The sequence below is a fragment of the Gorilla gorilla genome, chromosome X, assembly GCF_029281585.2.
Source record: "Gorilla gorilla gorilla isolate KB3781 chromosome X, NHGRI_mGorGor1-v2.1_pri, whole genome shotgun sequence".
NCBI classification, from domain to species: domain Eukaryota; kingdom Metazoa; phylum Chordata; class Mammalia; order Primates; family Hominidae; genus Gorilla; species Gorilla gorilla.
In genome coordinates, this window is record NC_073247.2 from 120,436,481 (window position 1) to 120,459,575 (window position 23,095).

A 23,095-nucleotide genomic window follows, 5' to 3' on the forward strand; every position below is an offset into this window, starting at 1 on the left:
AAACAATCAAAACTTCAGGAAACAATGAACACACTTATAGAAATGCAAAATGCTCTGGAAAGTCTCAGCAATAGAATTGAACAAGTAGAAGAAAGAAATTCAGAGCTCAAAGAATAAGAAAATATAAACAAAGCCTCCAAGAAGTCTAAGATTATGTTAAACAACCAAACTTAAGAATAATCGGTGTTTCTGAGGAAGAAGAGAAATCTAAAAGTTTAGAAAACATATTTGGGGAATAATTAAGGAAAACTTCCCCAGCCTTGCTAGAGACCTAGACATCCAAATACAAGAAGCACAAAGAACACCTGGGAAATTCATCACAAATCGATCATTGCCTAGGGACATCGTCATCAGGTTATCTAAAGATAAGATGAAGGAAAGAATCTTAAGAGCTGTGAGGCAAAAGCACCAGGTAACCTATAAAGGAAAACCTATCAGATCAACAGCAGAATTCTCAGCAGAAACCCTACAAGCTTGAAGGGATTGGGGCCCTATCTTCAGCCTCCTCAAACAAAACAATTATCAGCCAAGAATTTTGTATCCAGTGAAACTAAGCATCATATATTAAGGAAAGATACAGTTGTTTTCACACAAACAAATGCTGAGAGAATTCGCCACTACCAAGCCACCACAACAAGAACTGAGGAAAGGAGCTCTAAAACTTGAAACAAATCCTGGAAACACATAAAAACAGAACCTCTTTAAAGCATAAATCACATAGGACCTACAAAACAAAACTACAAGTTAAAAGGCAAAAATAAAAACCCCAAAATACCAAGGTACGCAGGCAACAAATAGCATGATGAATGCAATGATACCTCACATCTGAATGCTAACATTGAGTGTAAATGGCCTAAATGCTCCACTTAAAAGATATAGAACTACAGAATGGATAAGAACTCACCAACCAATGATCTGCTGCCTTCAGGAGACTCACCTAACACATAAGGACTCACATAAACTTAAAGTAAAGGGGTGGAAAAAAGCCTTTCATGCAAATAAACACCAAAAGCGAGCAAGAGTAGCTATTGTTCTATCAGACAAAATAAACTTTAAAGCAACAACAGTTAAAAGAGACAAAGAGGGACATTGTATAATGCTAAAGGGCCTTGTCCAACAGGAAAATATCACAATCCTAAATATATATGCACCTAACACTGGAGTTCCCAAATTTATAAAACAATTACTAATAGACCTAAGAAATGAGATAGACAGCAACACAATAATATTGAGGAACTTCAATCCTCTACTGACAGCACTAGACAGGTCATCAAAACAGAAAGTCAACAAAGAAACAATAGATTTAAACTATACGTTGGAACAAATGGACTTAACAGATATATACAGAACATTCCATCCAACAACCACAGAATACACATTCTATTCAAAAGCCCATGAACTTTCTCCAAGATAGACCATATGATAGGCCATAAAAGAAGCCTCAATAAATTTAAGAACATTGAAATCATGTCAAGCACTCTCAGACCACAGTGGAATAAAACTGGAAATCAAATCCAAAAGGAATCTGCAAATACATGGAATTTAAACAACTTCCTCTTGGGCCGGGCATGGTGGCTCACGCCTGTAATCCCAGCACTTTGAGAGGCCAATTTGGGCAGATCACCTGAGGTCAGGAGTTTGAGACAAGCCTGGCCAACATGGCAAAACCTTGTGTCTACTAAAAATACAAAAAATAGCTGGGGATGGTGGCAGGCACCTGTAATCCCAGCTACGCGGGAGGCCAAGGCAGGAGAATCACTTGAACCCGGGAGGCGGAGGTTGCAGTGAGCCAAGATTATGCCACTGCACTCCAGCCTGGGTGACAGAACAAGACTCCGTCTCCAAACAACAACAACAAAAAAAAAAAAAAAAGAAAAAAAAAGAAAGCAAAGAAAAGAAACATGCTCCTAAATGAGCATTGGGTCAAAAACGAAATCAAGATGAAAATTAAAAAATTGTTTGAACTGAACGATAATAATGATATAACCTATCAAAGCCTTTGGGATACAGCAAAGGTGGTGCAAAGAGGAAAGTTCTTAGCCCTAAATGCCTACATCAAAAAGACAAAAAGAGCACAAACTGACATTCTAAGGTCACACCTCAAGGAACTAGAGAAACAACAAATCAAACCCAAACCCAGCAGAAGAAAGGAAGTCACCAAGATCAGGGCAGAACTAAATGAAATTGAAACAAAAAAGAATTGCAAAAGATAAATGAAACAAATAGCTGCTTCTTCAAAAACATAAATAAAATTGGTAGACCATTACCAAGATTAAGAAAAGGAGAGAAAATCCAAAGAACATCATTAAGAAATGACACAGGAGATATTACAACTGACACCACTGAAATAAAAAAGATTATCCAAGGCTACTATGAACACCTTTATGCACATAAACTAGAAAACCTAGGAGAGATGGCTAAATTCCTGGAAAAATAAAACCCTCCCATCTATTTTTTTTTACAATTAGTATTAAAATGGGAAGCATATCTAGCTCCCAGATCTTGGTTACTTTTTTTTAAAATTATTATTATTATACTTTAAGCTTTAGGGTACATGTGCACAATGTGCAGGTTAGTTACATATGTATACATGTGCCATGTTGGTGTGCTGCACCCATTAACTCGTCATTTAGCATTAGGTATATCTCCTAATGCTATCCTTCCCCCCTCCCCCGACCCCACAACAGTCCCTGGTTTGTGATGTTCCCCTTCTTGTGTCCATGTGTTCTCACTGTTCAACTCCCACCCATGAGTGAGAACATGCGGTGTTTGGTTTTTTGTCCTTGCGACAGTTTGCTGAGAATGGTAGTCTCCAGCTTCATCCATGTCCCTACAAAGGACATGAACTCATCGTTTTTTATGGCTGCATAGTATTCCATGGTGTATATGTGCCACATTTTCTTAATCCAGTCTATCATTGTTGGACATTTGAGTTGGTTCCAAGTCTTTGCTATTGTGAATAGTGCCACAATAAATATACGTGTGCATGTGTCTTTATAGCAGCATGATTTAGAGTTCTTTGGGTATATACCCAGTAATGGGATGGCTGGGTCTAATGGTATTTCTAGTTCTAGATCCCTGAGGAATTGCCACACTGACTTCCACAATGGTTGAACTAGTTTACAGTCCCACCAACAGTGTAAAAGTGTTCATATTTCTCCACATCCTCTCCAGCACCTGTTGTTTCCTGATTTTTTAATGATCGCCATTCTAGCTGGTGTGAGATGGTATCTCATTGTGGTTTTGATTTGCATTTCTCTGATGGCCAGTGAGGATAAGCATTTTTTCATGTGTTTTTTGGCTGTGTAAATGTCTTCTTTTGGGAAGTGTCTGTTCATATCCTTTGCCAACTTTTTGATGGGGTTGTTTTTTTTTTCTTGTAAATTTGTTTGAGTTCATTGTAGATTCTGGATATTAGCCCTTTGTCAGATGAGTAGATTGCAAAAATTTTCTCCCATTCTGTAGGTTGCCTGTTCACTCTGATGGTAGTTTCTTTTGCTGTGCAGAAGCTCTTTAGTTTAATTAGATCCCATTTGTCAATTTTGGCTTTTGTTGTCATTGCTTTTGGTGTTTTAGACATGAAGTCCTTGCCCATGCCTGTGTCCTGAACGGTATTGCCTAGGTTTTCTTCTAGGGTTTTTATGGTTTTACATCTATCATTTAAGTCTTTAATCCATCTTGAATTAATTTTTGTATAAGGTGTAAGGAAGGTATCCAGTTTCAGCTTTCTACATATGGCTAGCCAGTTTTCCCAGCACCATTTATTAAATAGGGAATCCTTTCCCCATTGCTTGTTTTTGTCAGGTTTGTCAAAGATCAGATAGTTGTAGATATGCAGCATTATTTCTGAGGGCTCTGTTCTGTTCCATTGATCTATATCTCTGTTTTGGTACCAGTACCATGCTGTTTTGGTTACTGTAGCCTTGTAGTATAGTTTGAAGTCAGGTAGCGTGATGCCTCCAGCTTTGTTCTTTTGGCTTAGGACTGACTTGGTGATGCAGGCTCTTTTTTGGTTCCATATGGACTTTAAAGTAGTTTTTTCCAATTCTGTGAAGAAAGTCATTGGTAGCTTGATGGGGATGGCATTGAATCTATAAATTACCTTGGGCAGTATGGCCGTTTTCACAATATTGATTCTTCCTACCCATGAGCATGGAATGTTCTTCCATTTGTTTGTATCCTCTTTTATTTCATTGAGCAGTGTTTTGTAGTTCTTGAAGAGGTCCTTGACATCCCTTGTAAGTTGGATTCCTAGGTATTTTATTCTCTTTGAAGCAATTGTGAATGGGAGTTCACTCATGATTTGGCTCTCTGTTTGTCTGTTATTGGTGTATAAGAACGCTTGTGATTTTTGCACATCGATTTTGTATCCTGAGACTTTGCTGAAGTTGCTTATCAGCTTAAGGAGATTTTGGGCTGAGACAATGGGGTTTTCTAGATATACAATCCTGTCATCTGCAAAAAGGGACAATTTGACTTCCTCTTGTCCTAATTGAATGCCCTTTATTTCCTTCTCCTGCCTGATTGCCCTGGCCAGAACTTCCAACACTATGTTGAATAGGAGTGGTGAGAGAGGGCATCCCTGTCTTATGCCAGTTTTCAAAGGGAATGCTTCCAGTTTTTGCCCATTCAGTATGATATTGGCTGTGAGTTGGTCATAGATAGCTCTTATTATTTTGAGATACATCCCATCAATACCTAATTTACTGAGAGTTTTTAGCATGAAGGTTGTTGAATTTTGTCAAAGGCCTCCTGCATCTATTGAGATAATCATGTGGTTTTTGTGTTTGGTTCTGTTTATATGCTGGATTACGTTTATTGATTTGCGAGTGTTGAACCAGCCTTGCATCCCAGGGATGAAGCCCACTTGATTATGGTGGATAAGCTTCTTGATGTGTTGCTGGATTTGGTTTGCCAGTATTTTATTGAGGATTTTTGCATCAATGTTCATCAAGGATATTGGTCTAAAATTCTCTTTTTTTGTTGTGTCTCTACCAGGCTTTGGTGTCAGGATGATGCTGGCCTCATAAAATGAGTTAGGGAGGATTCCCTCTTTTTCTATTGATTGGAATAATTTCAGAAGGAATGGTGCCAGCTCCTCCTTGTACCTCTGAAAACCCTCCCATCTTAAATCAGGAAGAATTAGATACCCTGAACAGACCAAAAACAAGCAGCAAGCTTGAAATGGTAATTAAAAAATTACCAATAAAAAAAAATCTAGGACCAGATGAATTCACAACAGAATTCTGCCAGACATTCAAAGAAGAATTGGCACCAGTACTTTTGACACTATTCCACAAGACAGAGAAAGAAGGAGCCCTCCCTAATTCATTTTGGGAGGCTAGCATCAGCCTAATACCGAGACCAAAAAAGAAAACTGCAGACTGATATCCTTGATTAACATCGATGCTAAGATCCTTGACAAAATACCAGTTAACTGAATCCAACAGCATATCAAAAAGATAATCCACCATGATCAGGTGGGTTTCATACCAAGGATGCAGTGATGATTTAACATAGGTAAGTCAACAAATGTGATACACCACATAAACAGAATTAAAAACAAAAGTCACACGATCATTTCTATAGATGCAGAAAGAAAACATTCAACAAAATCCAGCATCACTTTACAATTAAAACTCTCAGCGAAGTCAGCATACAAGGGACATACCTCAATGTAATAAAAGCTATCTATGACAAACCCACAGCCAACATAGTACTGAATGGGGAAAAGTTGAAAGCTTTCCCTCTGAGAACTGGAACAAGACAAGGATGCCCACTCTCACCACTCCTCTTCAACATAGTACTGGAAGTCCTAGCCAGAACAATCCGACAAGAGAAAGAAAAAAAGAACATCCAAATCGGTAAAGAGGAAGTCAAACTGTCACTGTTTGCTGACAATATGATCGTTTACCTCAAAAACCCTAAATACTCCTCCAGAAAGCTGCTAGAACTGATAAAAGAATTCAACAAAGTTTCTGGATACAAGATTAATGTACACAAATCAGTAGCTCTTCTTTACACCAACAGTGACCAAGCAGAGAATCAAATCAAGAACTCAACCCCTTTTACAATAGCTGCAAAAAATAAAATAAAATAAAATAAAATACTTGGGAATAGACCTAACCAAGGAGATGAAAGACCTCTCTACAAGGGAGACTACAAAACACTGCTGAAAGAAATCATAGACGACACAGACAAATGGAAACACATCCCATGCTCATGGATGGGTAGAATCAATATTGTGAAAATGACCATACTGCCAAAAGCAGTCTACAAATTTGACACAATCCCCATCAAAATACCACCGTCATTCTTCACAGAATTAGAAAAGACAATTCTAAACTTCATTTGGAACCAAAAAAGTGCCTGCATAGCCAAAGCAAGACTAAACAAAAAGAATAAATCTGGAGGCATCACACTACCTGAGTTCAAACTATACTGTTAAGGCCATAGTCACCAAAACAGCATGGTACTGGTATAAAAATAGGCACATAGACCAATGGAACAGAATAGATAACCCAGAAATGAACCCAAATGCTTACAGCCAACTGATCTTAGATAAAGCAAACAAAAACATAAAGTGGGGAAATGACACCCTTTTCAACAAATGGTGCTCGGTTAATTGGCTAGTCACGTGTAGGAGAATGAAACTGGATTCTCATCTCTCACCTTATACAAAAATCAACTCAAGACGGATTAAGGACTTAAATCTAAGACCTGAAACTATAAAAAATCTAGAAGATATCGTTGGAAAAATCCTTCCAGACATTGGCTTAGGCAAAGATTTTATGACCAAGAGCCCAAAAACAAATGCAATAAAAACAAGATAAATAATTGGGACTTAATTAAACTAACGAGCTTTTGCACAGCAAAAGGAGCAGTCAGCAGAGTAAACAGACAATCCACAGACTGGGAGAAAATCTTCACAATCTGTACATCTGACGAAGGACGAATATCCAGACTCTACAACGAACTCAAACAAATCAGTAAGAAAAAAAAACAAAAAACAAAGAAACAATCCCATCTAAAAGTAGGCTAAGGACATGAATAGACAATTCTCAAAAGAAGATATACAAATGGCCAAAAAACATATGAAAAAAAATGCTCAACATCACTAATGATCAGGGAACTGCAAATCAAAACCACAATGCAATACCACTTTACTCCTGCAATAATGGCCATAATCAAAAAATCAAAAAATAGTAGATCTTGGTGTGGATGCGGTGATCAGGGAACACTTCTACACTGCTGGTGGGAATGTAAACTAGTACAGCTACTCTGGAAAACAGTGTGGAGATTCCTTAAAGAACTAAAAGTAGAACTACCATTTGATCCAGCAATCCCACTACTGGGTATCTACTCAGAGGAAAATAAGTCATTATACAAAAAAAAGATAATTGCACACGCATGTTTATAGCAACACAATTTGCAATTGCAAAATTATGGAACCAACCCAAATTCCCATCAATCAAAGAACTGATAAGCTGTGGTATGTATACATATATACAATGGAATTCTACTCAGCCATTAAAAGGAATAAATTAATGGCATTTGCAGCGACCCGGATGACATTGGAGACTATTATTCTAAGTGAAGTAACTCAGGAATGGAAAACCGAACATTGCATGCTCTCCCTGCTATGTGGGAGCTAAGCTATGAGGACGCAAAGGCATAAGAATGATACAACGGACTTTGGGGACTTGTGGGGAAGGGTGCGAGGGGTGCAAGGGATAAAAGACTGCAAATACGGCGCAGTGTATACTGCTCGGGTGATGGGTGCACCAAAATCTCACAAATCACCACTAAAGAACTTACTCATGTAACCAACTACCACCTGTACCCCAATAACATATGGAAAAATAAAAAAAAAAAAACAAGTAAACAAAAACCAAAGTGTGCTATCCCATACACTGGAATATCATTTGACAATTTTAAAAAATGATGTACTGATACATGGTGCAAAATGGATGAACCTTGAAAACATTATGCTAAGTGAAATAAGCAAGGCACAAAATAGCCACATATCATATGATTTCATTTATATGAAATGTCCAGAATAGGCAAATCTGTACAAAGAGAAGGCAGATTAGGTTTTGCTAGGGCTTGGAGGGAGTGAGAATGAGAAATGACTGCTAATGTGTACAGTTTCTTTTAGGGGGAAATGGAAAATTTTCTAAAATTAGATTGTGATGATGGTTGTACAATCCTATGAAGATACTGAAAACATTGAATTGTACACTTTAAGTGGATGAATTGTATGGTATATAAATTATATCTCAATAAAGTTATTTTAAAACAATGCACATTATAGAAAATCTACAAAGTTTCTGCTAATAACATGTAATGTTTTTAGTTGTCTTTAAATTACTATCTTTATTTTAGGATGTTTTTAGTTCTAGAATCCTGAGATTTGATGAACAAATGGGTGTTATTTTCCTCACAATTAACTTTGGGCACATTTTAAGTAATTGTATGTGCTGTGATTACTAGAACTACACATGCTGTGCTAGTATGGAATAGCATGATTTATGAATCATATTTTTTCTTTAATATTTCTTTAGTATTTTGAGCCACTTGTAGGCTCATTGAGCTGATGTTTGGAGCAATTTGCTATTATGCCTATCTTATATGGTAAAGGGTAGTATAGAGCTCATTATCTTTTAAGTTTAGTTCATATTCTTTTTCTCTAAGTTCATCATTACCTTAGACATACTACTATTGAATTTCATGTGGCGGCTTTGGCCTGCTCAGGCAGCCTTGAGCCATTATTTATCAGTTTGTTACTGTTAGCTTAACATTTCACTACTGGGAAGAGCTAAATAACATGCATATTTGAAGGTCTTATTGTATAGTTCCTTTTCTAGATAATTAAAATGTTAATGGTTGCTCAATGGATATAAAGCTTCAGTTATGCAAGATGAGTAAGTTTTACAGATCTGTTATACAATATGGTGCCTACAGTTGACAGTACAGTATTGTTCACCTTAAAATATGTTAAGAGGATAGATTTCATGTTAAGTGCTCTTACCACAACCCTCCGACACAAGAACATGAAGAAATTTTTGGAGGTGATGGATATGTGTAGTACTTTGATTGTGCTTATGGTATCATGGGTATATGCATATATCCAAACTCATAAGTATGTATGCATTATGTGCAGTTTTATATATAAATTAATAAAGCTTTAAAAAAGTATCTCTGCATGCACTTTTAAATTTCCCTCTGTTAATATTCTGGGTCTAAAATAGAACCTATTTATGGTTTTGTTCATGGTCTTTAATCTCCAAATACAGATAAGGTTGTAAAAACATTAACAATTATGTGGGAACCACAACTTCCAACTGATGGACTACTCTTGTAATATTCTTCTTGCATAAAGCAAGATATGATGTTTACTCTTTCTCCTCAAATATTTTCCTTTTGTTGTCTTTTTTTCCCCCCAGTGGCAATGCTTCTCTAGTTTTACAGTGGAATGCAAGAACAAAAGTGATTAGCTTTTTTACCAATAGATGTCTTCTGTTCTGTAAAATGGGGCAAGCCTGTAAGTTTATTCTGAATTTTAGGTTATAGTATGGAATGGAGGAGAAGATGCTATTACTAGGACATAGTAGAGATTGGCTATGATCCAAATACCATTAAATTACAATTTGAATCTTAACAACAAAGAAGATATCAAATTGACTCCTTTTTCTACGTGATACAACACAGTGACCTTGAAAGCAGTTCTAATTTCAGGCTTGTCTTCCAGTGTTACTGTAGTCATTAGATAGTTTCACAATGGTAAATGTGACTTATTAGGTATGAGATATTTCATTTTCAGAATTATATCAAAGCTTGACATTAGAACAGATGTAGATATTTGCAGCTGTGTGTCCGAGTCATTCAAATCGCTTCTACCTAGAAGTGCAAATAGATTTGAATTTTCCTTTCTCAGAGTGATTTGTGTCCAGTTTGTAGATTTTCTGAGCACTGTCTTCTTTATCTCTTCTTGCTTTCCTTTTTTTGAAACTCATTGTTTTCAATGAGTTTGTGTATGAATAATAAAAGGCTAGATAAAGCTTAAGCTAGCAAATTTCAGTGTTTTTTTCAGAAGCCCTAATAAGATATTTACTTTATTTTTAAAAGGTACTTGGTTTGAAGGAGTAGGGCCATAAGAATGATTACAGAAACGGTATTGAGGGCAAGTGCTGGCTGAACTTAGAGACTGGGCTTACAGTAGTCCCCCCTTACCAAGGGGGATACATTCCAAGACCCCCCGCTGGATGCCTGAACCTGTGGATAATACCTAACCTTTTATATACTGTGTGTTTTTTTTTTTCCATCTGGTAACAGAGACAGCTACTAAGTGACTCATAGACAGGTAGTGTTTACAGCATGGATATGTTGGGGAAAGGAGTAGTTCAGGTTTCGAGAGGGATGGAATGGGACAACATGACATTTTATCATGCTACTCAAAATGGCGTGCAATTAAAAACATAAATTATTTATTTCTGGAATTTTCAATATTTTCAGAACACAGGTGACTGAAACTATGGATAGCAAAACCATGGATAAGGAAGAATTTCTGTACTTTTAGAATTTAATGTACTTTAGTATCATAAATAATCCAGAGTTTGCCTTCTGCCTTTCAGATTTACCACTAGCAGAATATTGGAATTTTTTTCTTGTTTTTTATTTTGGTATATACGTTTAATTTTTTCATGAATAACAAAAAGAATCATGATAGTTTATTCAAAGGTTTCCCATGTAAACACCTAAGATGGGACCAATTCAATCCAAAATTTAATTGTATACCTATTATGTGCCTCAAAATGAACTAGATGTTTGATTTACAAGGTTCAGAAAAAATGTATATATTCCCAGCCCAAGATTCTTAATTTTTTTAAATAATAGGATGTAAGGAAAAAGAGACTTTAGTTTAAAGAGCTATTACCATAATGCAGAAACATGAGTCACAAATAGATCTTACTCACCTGCAAGTGTATGTACTAAGTGAGGAAGGAAGTATTCAGTAGGTGATGTTGAACACTAGCACCTTGTTGTAAAGGTCCTGATCTTCATGCACAGAGCAGTAAGCCCTGCAGTAGAGATTTAGTGTTAAGGTATATGTTGCCATTGTTATTGGGAAAAACTTGTTTTAATTGTGAAAATGGGTATGAATTCTTCTAAGGCTCTATTGGAAAAAACCTTAATGCAAATATTCATTGAGCAAAAACGGTTCTACATATGTGAATTATCTCTTACCCAAAATAAACTTTCAACGTAATTAAGGAGTTAAGACTTGCATATATGAAGCCATTGTAGACATGACAGAGTAAGAACCTACCCTAACCTCTTGGGGTAAACTCTCTTTGCCCAGGAATGCTTCATGGAAGAAGTAGGATTTTTCTTTTCTTGTTAAGAGGCAGGGCTCCCTCTGTCATCCAGGCTGGCCTGTAGTGGCATGATCACGGCTCAATATAGCCTTGACCTCCTAGGCTGAAGCCATCCTCCCACCTCAGCCTCTTGAGTAGCTGGGACTACAGGCATGCACCACTACGCCCAGCTGATCTTTTTTATTTTTTGTAGAGACAGAGTCTCCCTTTGTTGCCCAGGCTGATCTTAAACTCCTGGGCTCAAGCAGTCCTCCAGCCTTGGCTTCCCAAAGTGCTACAGCCACAACACTCAGCCAGAAGTGGGATTTTAGATGCCCACTGAAGAATTGATAGACTTCCTTATGTTACAGTGAAAATCACCTTTTTCAGTAGAACGTACTATAGCTTTTGGTTGACATGTGTACTGGAAGCAATGAATTGCATTATGGCACAGTAGGAATGATAAACACAGGTTCTGAAGTCAGACTGTTTGAATCCAAATTCGGATTTCATCACTTACTAGCTCCATCACTATAACATGGGAATAATAACAGTATCTTTCTAATAGGGTTGTTAAGGATTAATGAGAATTAATGAGAATAATACATCTACATACTGTGAGAATAGTATGGGCTATGTAGTCTGATTGACTGCATAGCTGATTGTAGTCTGGTTCAAATCCCAGTTCTGCCACTTACAAAAACCTTAGGCACTTGGCTTCTCAAGATTCAGTTTTCTCATTTATAAATGGAGGTAATGAAGCCTAACTCACAGAACTGTTGTGATGATTAAATGAAGCAATTTACATCAAGTACTTACTGGAGTGCCTGACATATAATAAAAGCTCTATAAATAATGTTATGTTCTTATACAATCTAAGTCGTGTAGAGACTTCAGTATTATCTTTTTATTCGTGTTTTCAGGGTGAGCCTGGTCTGCCTGGATACCCAGGGAACCCTGGTATCAAAGGTTCTGTGGGAGATCCTGGTTTGCCCGGATTACCAGGAACCCCTGGAGCAAAAGGACAACCAGGCCTTCCTGGATTCCCAGGTAAAATTTCTTCTCTTAAATGCTTCCTTCTTTCCTTCCTTATCTACTCCAACCAGTATCACAGAGCAGCTTCTTATTTGGCAGACTTATATTTTATTTCCCAATCAGATACTGACTAGCAACATAATCTCAAACTATCTCTTTACCTTTTCTTTGCCCAAATTTATTTCAGTATAAAATGAGAATGAATATTACTGACTCAGCAGGACAATATCCTGTGGACAGAGAGACTGTTTGGTGGAGCATTTTTCAATCTTTGACTGCTAGCCACAAATCACTTAAGAAGCCTTGCTATTTTTGTAGGTGATAATATATACTTCCAAGCCTCTGCCTGCAGCTGATTATCTTAGAAAGGTATGCCCAGGCACACCGCTGGTAGCGGTTGGTAGAACAATCATACAGTTCCTTCAAATGGCAAGGATTGAGTCATTCAAGTAAGAGATTAGCACTATAGTCAATTATGTAGCCTGAACTAGATTATTATAGTACCTACTTGTTTAGGGTTGAATTTATTTTTTGTTTGTTTTTTGAATTACACAGTGGCATGGATGAATGAACCTTTCCTTTTTATTGAAGTGAAGCATACATGTAGTAAAGTACACTTAAGACTATAGATGAGTTTTTACCTAAGTACATATATATCTTTTAATTGACCATATGTATCAAGATATAAAATAGTTTCTTCATCACATGAATTTTACCCATGCCCCTACGCCCCCCAACCCCGAGGTGACCACTACTATGACTTCCATTACCATCAGTTAATTTTGCGTGTTATTGAAATTCATATAAATGAAATCATACAGTGATCCTTGTATCTGGCTTTTTTCAGTCATCATTATGTGTAAAAGATTCATTTATTTTGTTACACGTGTCAGTAGTTTGTTCTTTATCATTGCTATGCAATATTACATTGAAGAATGTACCACAGTCAATTACACATTCCCCTGTTGATGGACTTTTGGGTTGTTTCCAGTTTGGGACTATTATTTTTAAAAATGCTATTAACATTCTTTTACATATCTTTTGGTAAACATATACATTGATTTCTCTTAGACAAAAACTTAGTAGTAGAAATACTGAATCACAGGGTAGGTGTACATTGAACTTTAGTAGATGCTGCCAAACCGTTTTCCAACGTGGTTTGTAAATTAGTTTCAACAGCAATGTATGAAATGTCCAGTTCTCCAATTGCCCATGTCCTCACCATCACTGGGCAGTGTCGGTCTTAATTTTATCTGTTTTGATGAGTATGTAGAAGCATCTAATTGAGGTTTGAATTTACATATTCCTAATGAATAATAGTATTAATCATCTTTTTATGATACTATTGGCCATTTGGATAGCATCTTTTTGAAGTTTCTTCTTAAGTACTTTTGTTCATTTTTTATTGAATTGTCTGTCCTTTTTCAAATAGATTCAGAGTAGTTCTTTATGTACTCAAGATATGAGTCCTTTGTCAGATACATATATTGCAAATCTATTCTCTGTGCCTCAGATTTGCCTTTCCTAATGCTGTTGTGTAATGAACAAAAGTTGTTAATTTTAATAAAATCCAGTGTATCAATCTTTCCTTTCATGAATAGTGATTTTTTTATTCAATTCAATAAATATTTGTCTATTTGAGGTTATGGAAATAATCTTCTAATTTTTATAACATGTTTCATGTTTAAACTTTCATATTTGGCTTATGAGCTATCTCAAATAAAAATATTTTTACAGTGTGAGGTAGGGGTCAAGGTTCATTTTTTTTCCAGCACAGTTATCCAATTGCTCCCTACACTATTTTTTTTTTAAAGAACCTAAACGCATCCAATAAATTACAGTCACACCTTTGTAAGAAAGCCAAATGACTGTACATGTGGTGGGCTATTTCCAGACTCTGTGTACTGTTCCAATGGTTTATTTTCTATTGCTGCTTTAACACAACACTGAATTACTGTAAATTTATATTAAGCCTTGAAAAATGGTGGGTAAGTACTAGAAATTTGTTTCAGTTTTTTAAAGCTTGTCTTGGCTATTCTAATTTTTTTGCAGGGGAAATCAGTTTATCAATTTCCATTTAAAGTATCTGTAGGGATTTTTAAGTTTGCAATAACTCTCTAGGTAAGGTAGAGGAGAATTGATATTTTGACAGTATTCAACCTTCCAATAAAATGAACATGTTATCTCTCCATTTATGTAGGTATTGAGTTTGATTTAACAGTATGCTGCACTTTTTGTTTTGTAAATCTTGAACATATTTTATTAAATTTATCTCTGGAAATTTGATGCTTTCTGGTGACATTTAAATCATATTGCTTTTCCCAGTTAATCTTCCAGTTGTTTCTTGGAAGTATATGGAAATACTTGACTTAGGAATATTGAAATAATATATGAGAAAATTGCCAATTTCACTTTTTAAAATTCTGAGTTTGTATAATTTTTTGTTTTATAAAATATCACCTTAGATATTTTTATTTCTTCTTTTTCATTTCTTTATACCTTTTATTTCTTTTTCATGCTTAATTGCACCAGTTAGGACCTGTAGTGCAGTGTTTAATAGAAGTGGTTATAGTCAACATCATTATCTTTTTTCTAAACTCAGAGGGAGAATGATTGCTATTTTTCCATTAAATGTAATGTTAGTGCCAGGGTTTTGGCACATATATTTTACTAAATTAAGGAAATCCCTTTCTATTCATACTATAATGGGAATTTTTATAAAGAATGGATGCGAGTTTTATCAAATTCTTTTTCTGAATCTACAGAGATGATAATTGTTTTTTCTCCTTTACTGTTGATATAATGAATTACAGTGATTGATATTTTATGTAAAAATAACCCTGTATTCTTGGGATAAACTCCGAGATGGTCATACTGTACACATTATCTTTAAGTATTGTTGGACTGGATTTGCTGTTTTTTAAAAAATTATACATGGCCGTGAGAGAGATTGGCCTACGATTTTCTTTTCTCATAGTGTCCTTGTCAATGTTTTAGTATAGGGATTTGCTGGCCTCATGAGCTGGGAAATATTCCCTCTTTCTCTATTTTTTCTTTAAATGTTTCATAGAATTCACCAGTTAAGGAATCTGGATCTGTAGTTTTCTTTGTAGAAACCTTTTTAAATTACAGATTAAAAGTCTTTAACAGTTATATTACTATTCACATGATTTATTTTTATGTCAGTTTAAATACATTGTGTTTTTCAAGGAAATTGACCATTTCATCTAAATTGTCAAATTCATTGGCAGAAAGTTGTTGATAATATCCTTGTTTTGTCCCTTTAATTTCTGCAGAATGTGTACTGAAGTCTGCATTTTAATAATGTTTTGATATAAGTAATTTTATTTCTTTATTTTGATCAAGCCTCCGAGGCATTCATTAAGCTTTATTAATTGTTAAAAATTAACTTTCGTAAGTGATTTTCTCTACCATTTGTTTTCTATTCCATTGATTTCTGCTTATATCTGTATTATTTCCTACCTTCTACCTTCTATGGATTTAATCTTGCTGTTCTTTTTCTAGCTTCTTTACCTGGAAGCTTAAATCATAAATTTTTCAGCTTTGTCTTTTCTAATAGATGTATTTAAAAACTTAAATTTCCATCTAAGGAGTGCTCAAACCATATCCCACAAATTTTGTTCTTTTGCATTTTTCCTTTAGTCATTCGGTTTAAGATATTTTCTAATTTTCCTGTTGATTTCTGTTTTTCTCCATAGATTATTTAGAATTGTGTTGCTCAACTTACAAATATTTGGGGGCTTCCCAGATATCTTTATGTTATTGATTTTTAATTTGATTCTATTGTGGCCAGAATACATATTTTGTATGATTTAACTATTAATACTTATTGAGACTTATCATATGGCCAAATTTAGGGTTTATCTGGGTGAATTTTCCTTGTACCCTTGAAAATAATTTGTATTCTGCAATTGGTGTATTGCATTATAAATGTCCATTAGGTCAGGTTTGTTGGTAGGGTTGTTAAAATCTTGTGTATTCTTACCAACTTCTTGCCTAATTGTTTTATCAATTACTGAGAGGTAGGTGTTAAAATTTCCATTATGATTGTAGAGTTTTCTATTTCTCCTTTTCTGTCAATTTTTTGCTGTATGTCTTTTGAGATATTTTTATTAGGTATATATAAATTCAGGAAACGTATGTCTTCTTGAAGAGTTGACCTTTTTATCATTATGTAAAGACCCTCTTTATTTTCATAATACTCTTTTCTTTGGATTTTTCTTTGTCTGATATCAGTATAGATACATCAGATTCTTTATACTTAGTGTTAGTACAGTATAACTTTTTCTATATAATTTTTATTTTTACCTGTCTGTACATTTAAAATATGTTTTTTAGGAATAAAATGCATTCATATCTTGCTTCTTTTCCAGTCCAACAATCTTTCCCGTTTATTTGAAGTGTTTAGTCGATTTATATTTAATGTATATTGTTATGTTTGGATTTTAGTCTTCCACATTGCTATTTGTTTTATGCTCCTCCTTTGTCCCTGGTTTCCTGTTCTGTTTGGGTTCATCAGATACGCTGTGGTATTCCATTCTATCTCCTCTATTGGCTTTTAAGCTCTCCCTCTTTCTACTATTTTAAAATGATTGCTCCAAAGATTTCAGTGTGCACTCGTAATTTACCACATTCTGCATTAAATTAATATTATGTGACTTCACATATAATGTAAGATTCTTACAACAGTGTAATTTTATTTACATATAATGTTCTTTTGTGTGATTGTGTTTATATATTTCAGATGATTATTATATAGGTAATAAATTTTACAATTAATTGCTATTACTATTGCTTTAAACAGCCTCTTCTAAAGAATTTAGCATGAGAAACAAAACCAATTTTCATATTTACCAACATATTTACATTTCTACTGTTCTACCCTCCTGTGCAGCAGACTTCTAGTTGGTATCATTCCCTAAAGCCTGACGTTCTTCCACCGTCATTTATTGTAAAATGATTTTGCTGGTGACAAATTCTCTCACCGTTAATTTATCTGCAAATGTCTTTGTTTTAGTTCCATTTTAAATAAATTTTTCACTGGATATAGAAATCCCTTTTTGATATTTGTTGCTTTCAGCACTTTAAATATTTCTTCCACTGTCTTTTGGTCTCCATTTTTCCTGATAATAACACATCAATTATTTTTAATATTTTGCTCCTTTATATTATGTCTGGTTTTTCTCTGGATGTATTTGAGATTTTCTCTCTGTAATTGGTTTTCAATAGTTTCTTTTTGTTGTGGTTAGTTATGGTTGTATTTATTTTGCCCTCTATTCATTGATATTCCTGGATCTGTAGGGTTGTTATTTTTTAATAACTTTGGAAAATCTCAGCTATCTTTTCCTCATATATAGTCGTGTGTCACATAACGACATTTTGGTCAACAACAAACCACATATATGGTGGTGGTCTCATATGATTATCATGGAACTGAAAATTTCCTATCACCAAGTGATGTCATAGCCATAGTAACATTGTATCACATTTATAATGTATTTTTACTGTACCTTTTCTAGGTTTAGTTATACAAATACTTACCATTGTGCTATAATTGCCTACAGGATGCAGTACAGTTACATGCTATGTAGGTTTGTAGATTGGGAGCAATAGGCTCTGCTATACGGCCTAAATGTATAGTAGGCTATACCATCTAAGTTTGTGTAAATACACTTTATATGTTCACACGATGACAAAATCGCCCAACAACTCATTTCTTAAAACATACCCAGTTGTTAAGTGACACATAACTGTATTTCTTCTGTCGTATTTTCTCCTCTTCTTTTGGAGTGCATATTAGATCACTTGATACTGTATCACAGGTCACTGAGGGTCTAGGTATGTTTTCAATTTTTATTCTATCTGAGTTTAATTTGGATGGTTTTTATTCACTGCCTTCAAATTTACTGATTTTTTGATGTGTTCAATATTCTGTTAATCGCCACAAAAATTATAATTTCCATTTGGTTCTTTTAAGAGTTATCATATTTTTCCAGAAATTCCCTATTTTTTACTCATTATATACATGTTTGCCTATAGATTCTTTAACATATTTATTATAGCTATTTTAAAGATCTTTTCAGCTTATTCCAAATTTTCAGATATCCATGTGTCTATTTCTATTGGTAGTTTTGTTTTTCTTGAATAAGTACCACATATTCAAGTTTCTTCCAATCTGCTAATTTTTATTGTATACTAAATGATATGGATAGTATGGTATAAAGATTCTGGATTCTATTAAATTTCTTGAAGAATGCTGAATATTGTTCTACCTGGCAGTTCAATTCCTGGTATCAACTTGATCCTGCAGTGATGGAGTTTTAGATTTTGTTATAGCAGGGCTATTTCCAATGCCCTTTGTCTTACGTGTATCCCTTGGACTTGGCATACGGGCTTTATTGTTAATGTGTGGGTTTTCTGGGGTAATTTTATATAAAAAATTTCATTTAGTATTTCTTTTTTTTTAAGTTTATTATTATTATACTTTAAGTTTTAGGGTACATGTGCACAATGTGCAGGTTTGTTACATATGTATACATGTGCCATGTTGGTGTGCTGCACCCATTAACTGGTCAGTTAGCATTAGGTATATCTCCTAATGCTATCCCTCCCCCCTCCCCCCACCCCACAACAGTCCCTGGTGTGTGATGTTCCCCTTCCTGTGTCCATGTGTTCTCATTGTTCAATTCCCACTGATAGACTGGATTAAGAAAATGTGGCACATATACACCATGGAATACTGTGCAGCCATAAAAAATGATGAGTTCATGTCCTTTGAAGGGACATGGATGAAACTGGAAACCATCATTCTCAGCAAACTATCGCAAGGACAAAAAATCAACACCGCATGTTCTCATTTAGTGTTTCTTATAGTGAAGTCTGTTGGCAACAAATTGTCTTAGCTGTCATTCATTAGAAAACATTTCCATTGTGCTTTCACTTGTTATTGAGTTACATAGTAGACAGAATTCTACCATCTCCACCCCAAGATTTCTGGCCCCTGGTTATTTAGTAAAAAACCAATCTCCTTAAAGCTGGTAAGCAACTTCAGCAAAGTCTCAGGATACAAAATCAATGTGCAAAAATCACAAGCATTCCTATACACCAATAATAGACAAGCAGAGAGCCAAATTATGAGTGAACTCCCATTCACAATTGCTACAAAGAGAATAAAATACCTAGGAATACAACTTACAAGGGATGTCAAGGACCTCTTCAAAGGGAACTACAAACCATTCCTCAAGGAAATAAGGACACAAACAAATGGAAAACATTCCATGCTCATGGATAGAAAGAATCAATATCATGAAAATGGCCATACTGCCCAAAGTAATTTATAGATTCAATGGTATTCCCATCAAGCTACCACTGACTTTCTTCACAGAATTAGAAAAAACTGCTTTAAATTTCATATGGAACCAATAAAGAGCCCACATTGCCAAGACAATCCTAAGCAAAAAGAACAAAGCTGGTTGCATCATGCTACCTAACTTCAAACTATACTACAAGGCTTTTATCACCTAGTGATGTCATAGCCATAGTAACATTGCTAAGGAGAGAATCCAGCTTAGCTGTGCCCAGAATATTACCTACAGAAATGGTGAGATAATAAATGGGTATTGTTTTAAGTCATTAACTTTGTGGTAATTTGTTACATAGCAAGAGAAAACTAATGCACTATCCTTTTGGTCATTATTTAAGTTTTTACTTCCCTCCTAAATATGCTTGTTAGTATTTATTTTAGGGTCTTTGAATAGTTGCTTTTTGTATTCTGTCAAGTTTTAAATTATAATCAGTGAGAAAAAAAGGCTGTAGTGGGCTTATTGTATCTTGGCTCGCCTCAGAAGTGTTTAGGGGTAAATTTAAGAAAATATTTGCATGGTATATTCACTGAAAACTATAAAACCTGCTATGATAGACTTTTAAATACCAAAATAAATGAAGAGATAGGTCATACTTATGGAATGGAAGATCAAAATTGTTAGGAAGCCATTATCCTTAGTAAACTAATTCAGGAACAGAAAACCAAACACTGCATGTTCTCACTGACATGTGGGAGCTGAACAATGAGAATACGTGGACACAGGAAGGGGAACAACACACACTGTGGCCTGTGGAGCAGGGTGTTTGGGTCAGGGCAATGGAGAGCATCAGGAAAAATAGCTAAGGCATGCTGGGCTTAATTCTTAGGTGATGGTTTGATAGGTACGGCAAACCACCATGACACACGTTTACCTGTGTAACAAACCTGCACATCCTGCACACATACCCCAGAACTTAAAATAAAAAAAAAAGATGCCAGTTGCCTCTAAAGTCATTCATAGATTCAAAGTGATTCCAGTTTAACCCAACAACCTTTATTTGGTAACAGTTGACAAATGGATTCTAAAATGTGTATGGAAATGAAAGGGACATAGAATATCCAAAACAATATTGAAAACGAGGCCGGGCGCAGTGGCTCACCCCTGTAATCCCAGCACTTTGTGAGGCTGAGGCGGGCAGATCACGAGGTCAGGAGTTTGAGACTGGCCTGGCCAATATGGTGAAACCCTGTCTCTACTAAAATTACAGAAATTAGCCGGGCATGGTGGCATGCACCTGTAGTCCTAGCTACTCGGGAGGCTGAGGCAAGAGAATCGCTTGAACCCGGGAGGTGGAGGTTGCAGTGAGCCATGATCGCGCCACCGCAATCCAGCCTGGGCAACAGAGTGAGACTCCATTACAAAAAGAAAAAAAATGTGTGGTACTTGATAAGGATTGAGAAATAGATCAACGAAACAGAATATGGAGGATAAAAAAGACTAATATACAATAAATTGACTTTTGATAAAGGTATCAAATAAATTTTTTAGAGAAAGCAAATTCTTTTCAACAAATGGCCCTGAAACATCTAGATATTCGTATGGGGAAAAAACAAAACTTAATTCATACATTACATCATACAGAAAAAAAAATGTTTTTAATTAGATCTTAGTCTGAACATAAAAGCTAAAACCATAATGCTTTTAGAGGAAAACATAGATAGATATTTCCGTGACTTGGCATAGGCAGATTTTCTTAGGATACAAAAAGCAGTAACTGTAAAAGAAAAAAATTGATAGATTAGATTTAAATTTTTAAACTACTTTTATCAGAAAACACCGCTAGGAAAATGAATAGGAAAGCCACAGACAAGGAGAAAATATTTGCAAAACATACCTGACAAATTACTGATATCTAGGATATGTAAAAAACTTCAATAACTCAATAATAACAAGATGTATTATCCAATTTTGAAAAATGGAGAAAACTTTGAATAGATACTTCACAAAAGAAGATATACAAGTGGCCAATAATCACATGAAAAGGTGATCGATGTCATTAGCCATCAGAGAAATGCAAATTAAAACCACAATGAGGTAGCTCCACATACCCACCAGAATGTCTGTTATTACAGCAACTGATATCATCACAAAGGTTGTGCAAGGATCTGGAACAATTGGAATTTCCACACATTGTTCTGAGTGTGAAATGGTTTGGCAATTTTTAAATAAAACACAACATATACCTACTTTTTGACCCAGCAATTCCACTTCTTGTTATATACCTAAGATAAATTAAGGCAGTGGTCTACAAAAAGACCTGTGCAGAAATACTCATAGCAGCTTTATTTATAATAGATAAAAGCTGGAAATAAAACAGGTTTTTATAAATAGGAAAGTGGATATTTGTAATAACTAAAACCTGTCAATAAACCAAAAGTCCAGCAAGAGGAATGGAGTTTTTAAATTATGGTATATTCATAAAATGGAGTCCTACAAATCCTACCAGTATAATATGGTGGTAGTTATTTTTATGTTTATGAATATATAATAATGCCAACTTCAGGATAAATGGTTAAAAACATAAAATTATTATTAAAAATAGCCAACAAACACCAGCATCTTTTGGGTTTCTTTTTGTTCTTCGCTGTTTCTATGCTAGCACTATAAATTGTAAGTTTGAATTGTAGCTCTTAAAGCAATGCAGTTTTTCTTTCATTTTTAAATTGAGCTCTTTACTCTAGGAACCCCAGGCCCTCCTGGACCAAAAGGTATTAGTGGCCCTCCTGGGAACCCCGGCCTTCCAGGAGAACCTGGTCCTGTAGGTAAGCATGAAAAATAACAGCTTGCTGTTTTATAAAACTAATGTTTATCATATTAAGTTTGGGAAAGTCAAATCATGTTCAGCTGTGAACATTTTCAACACAAGGAAATATAGTGTTCATTCACTTAACACTGCATGTGAGGTACAGAATGAATAACTTTTAATAAAAAGTGCTTAAAATTGGCTGGGCACAGTGGCTCATGCCTGTAATCCCAACATTTTGGGAGGCTGAGGTGGGAGGATCACTTGAGGTCAGGAGCTCGAGACTAGCTTGGTCAACATGGTGATACGCCATTTCTATTAAAAATACAAGATATTAGCTGAGCATGGGGATGGGCTCCTGTAATCCCAGCTACTTCGGAGGTTGAGGCACGAGAAGTGCTTGAACCCAAGGGGTGAAGGTTGCAGTGAGCCGAGATCGTGCCACTGCACTCCAGCCTGGGTGACAAAGCAAGACCCTCGAAAAAAAAAAAAGGACTTAAAATGATCATATGTGACCTTATTTTCTAGGCCCACTTTTTCCAGGGAGAGTTAATTCAAGTGTCCTAGAATAGAAG

The 23,095-nt window shown here is 35.3% G+C and overlaps 1 protein-coding gene across 1 annotated transcript in view; it reads left to right on the forward strand.

Moving 5' to 3' along the window:
- Positions 1 to 23,095, forward strand: part of COL4A5 (collagen type IV alpha 5 chain) — a 256,931-nt gene that overhangs the window by 202,439 nt on the left and 31,397 nt on the right. Inside the window, exons 37-38 of the mRNA XM_004064693.4 lie at positions 12,281 to 12,407; positions 22,459 to 22,539. Coding sequence (XP_004064741.1) covers positions 12,281 to 12,407; positions 22,459 to 22,539 — 208 coding nt within the window. The remainder of the gene's footprint in view (positions 1 to 12,280; positions 12,408 to 22,458; positions 22,540 to 23,095) is intronic.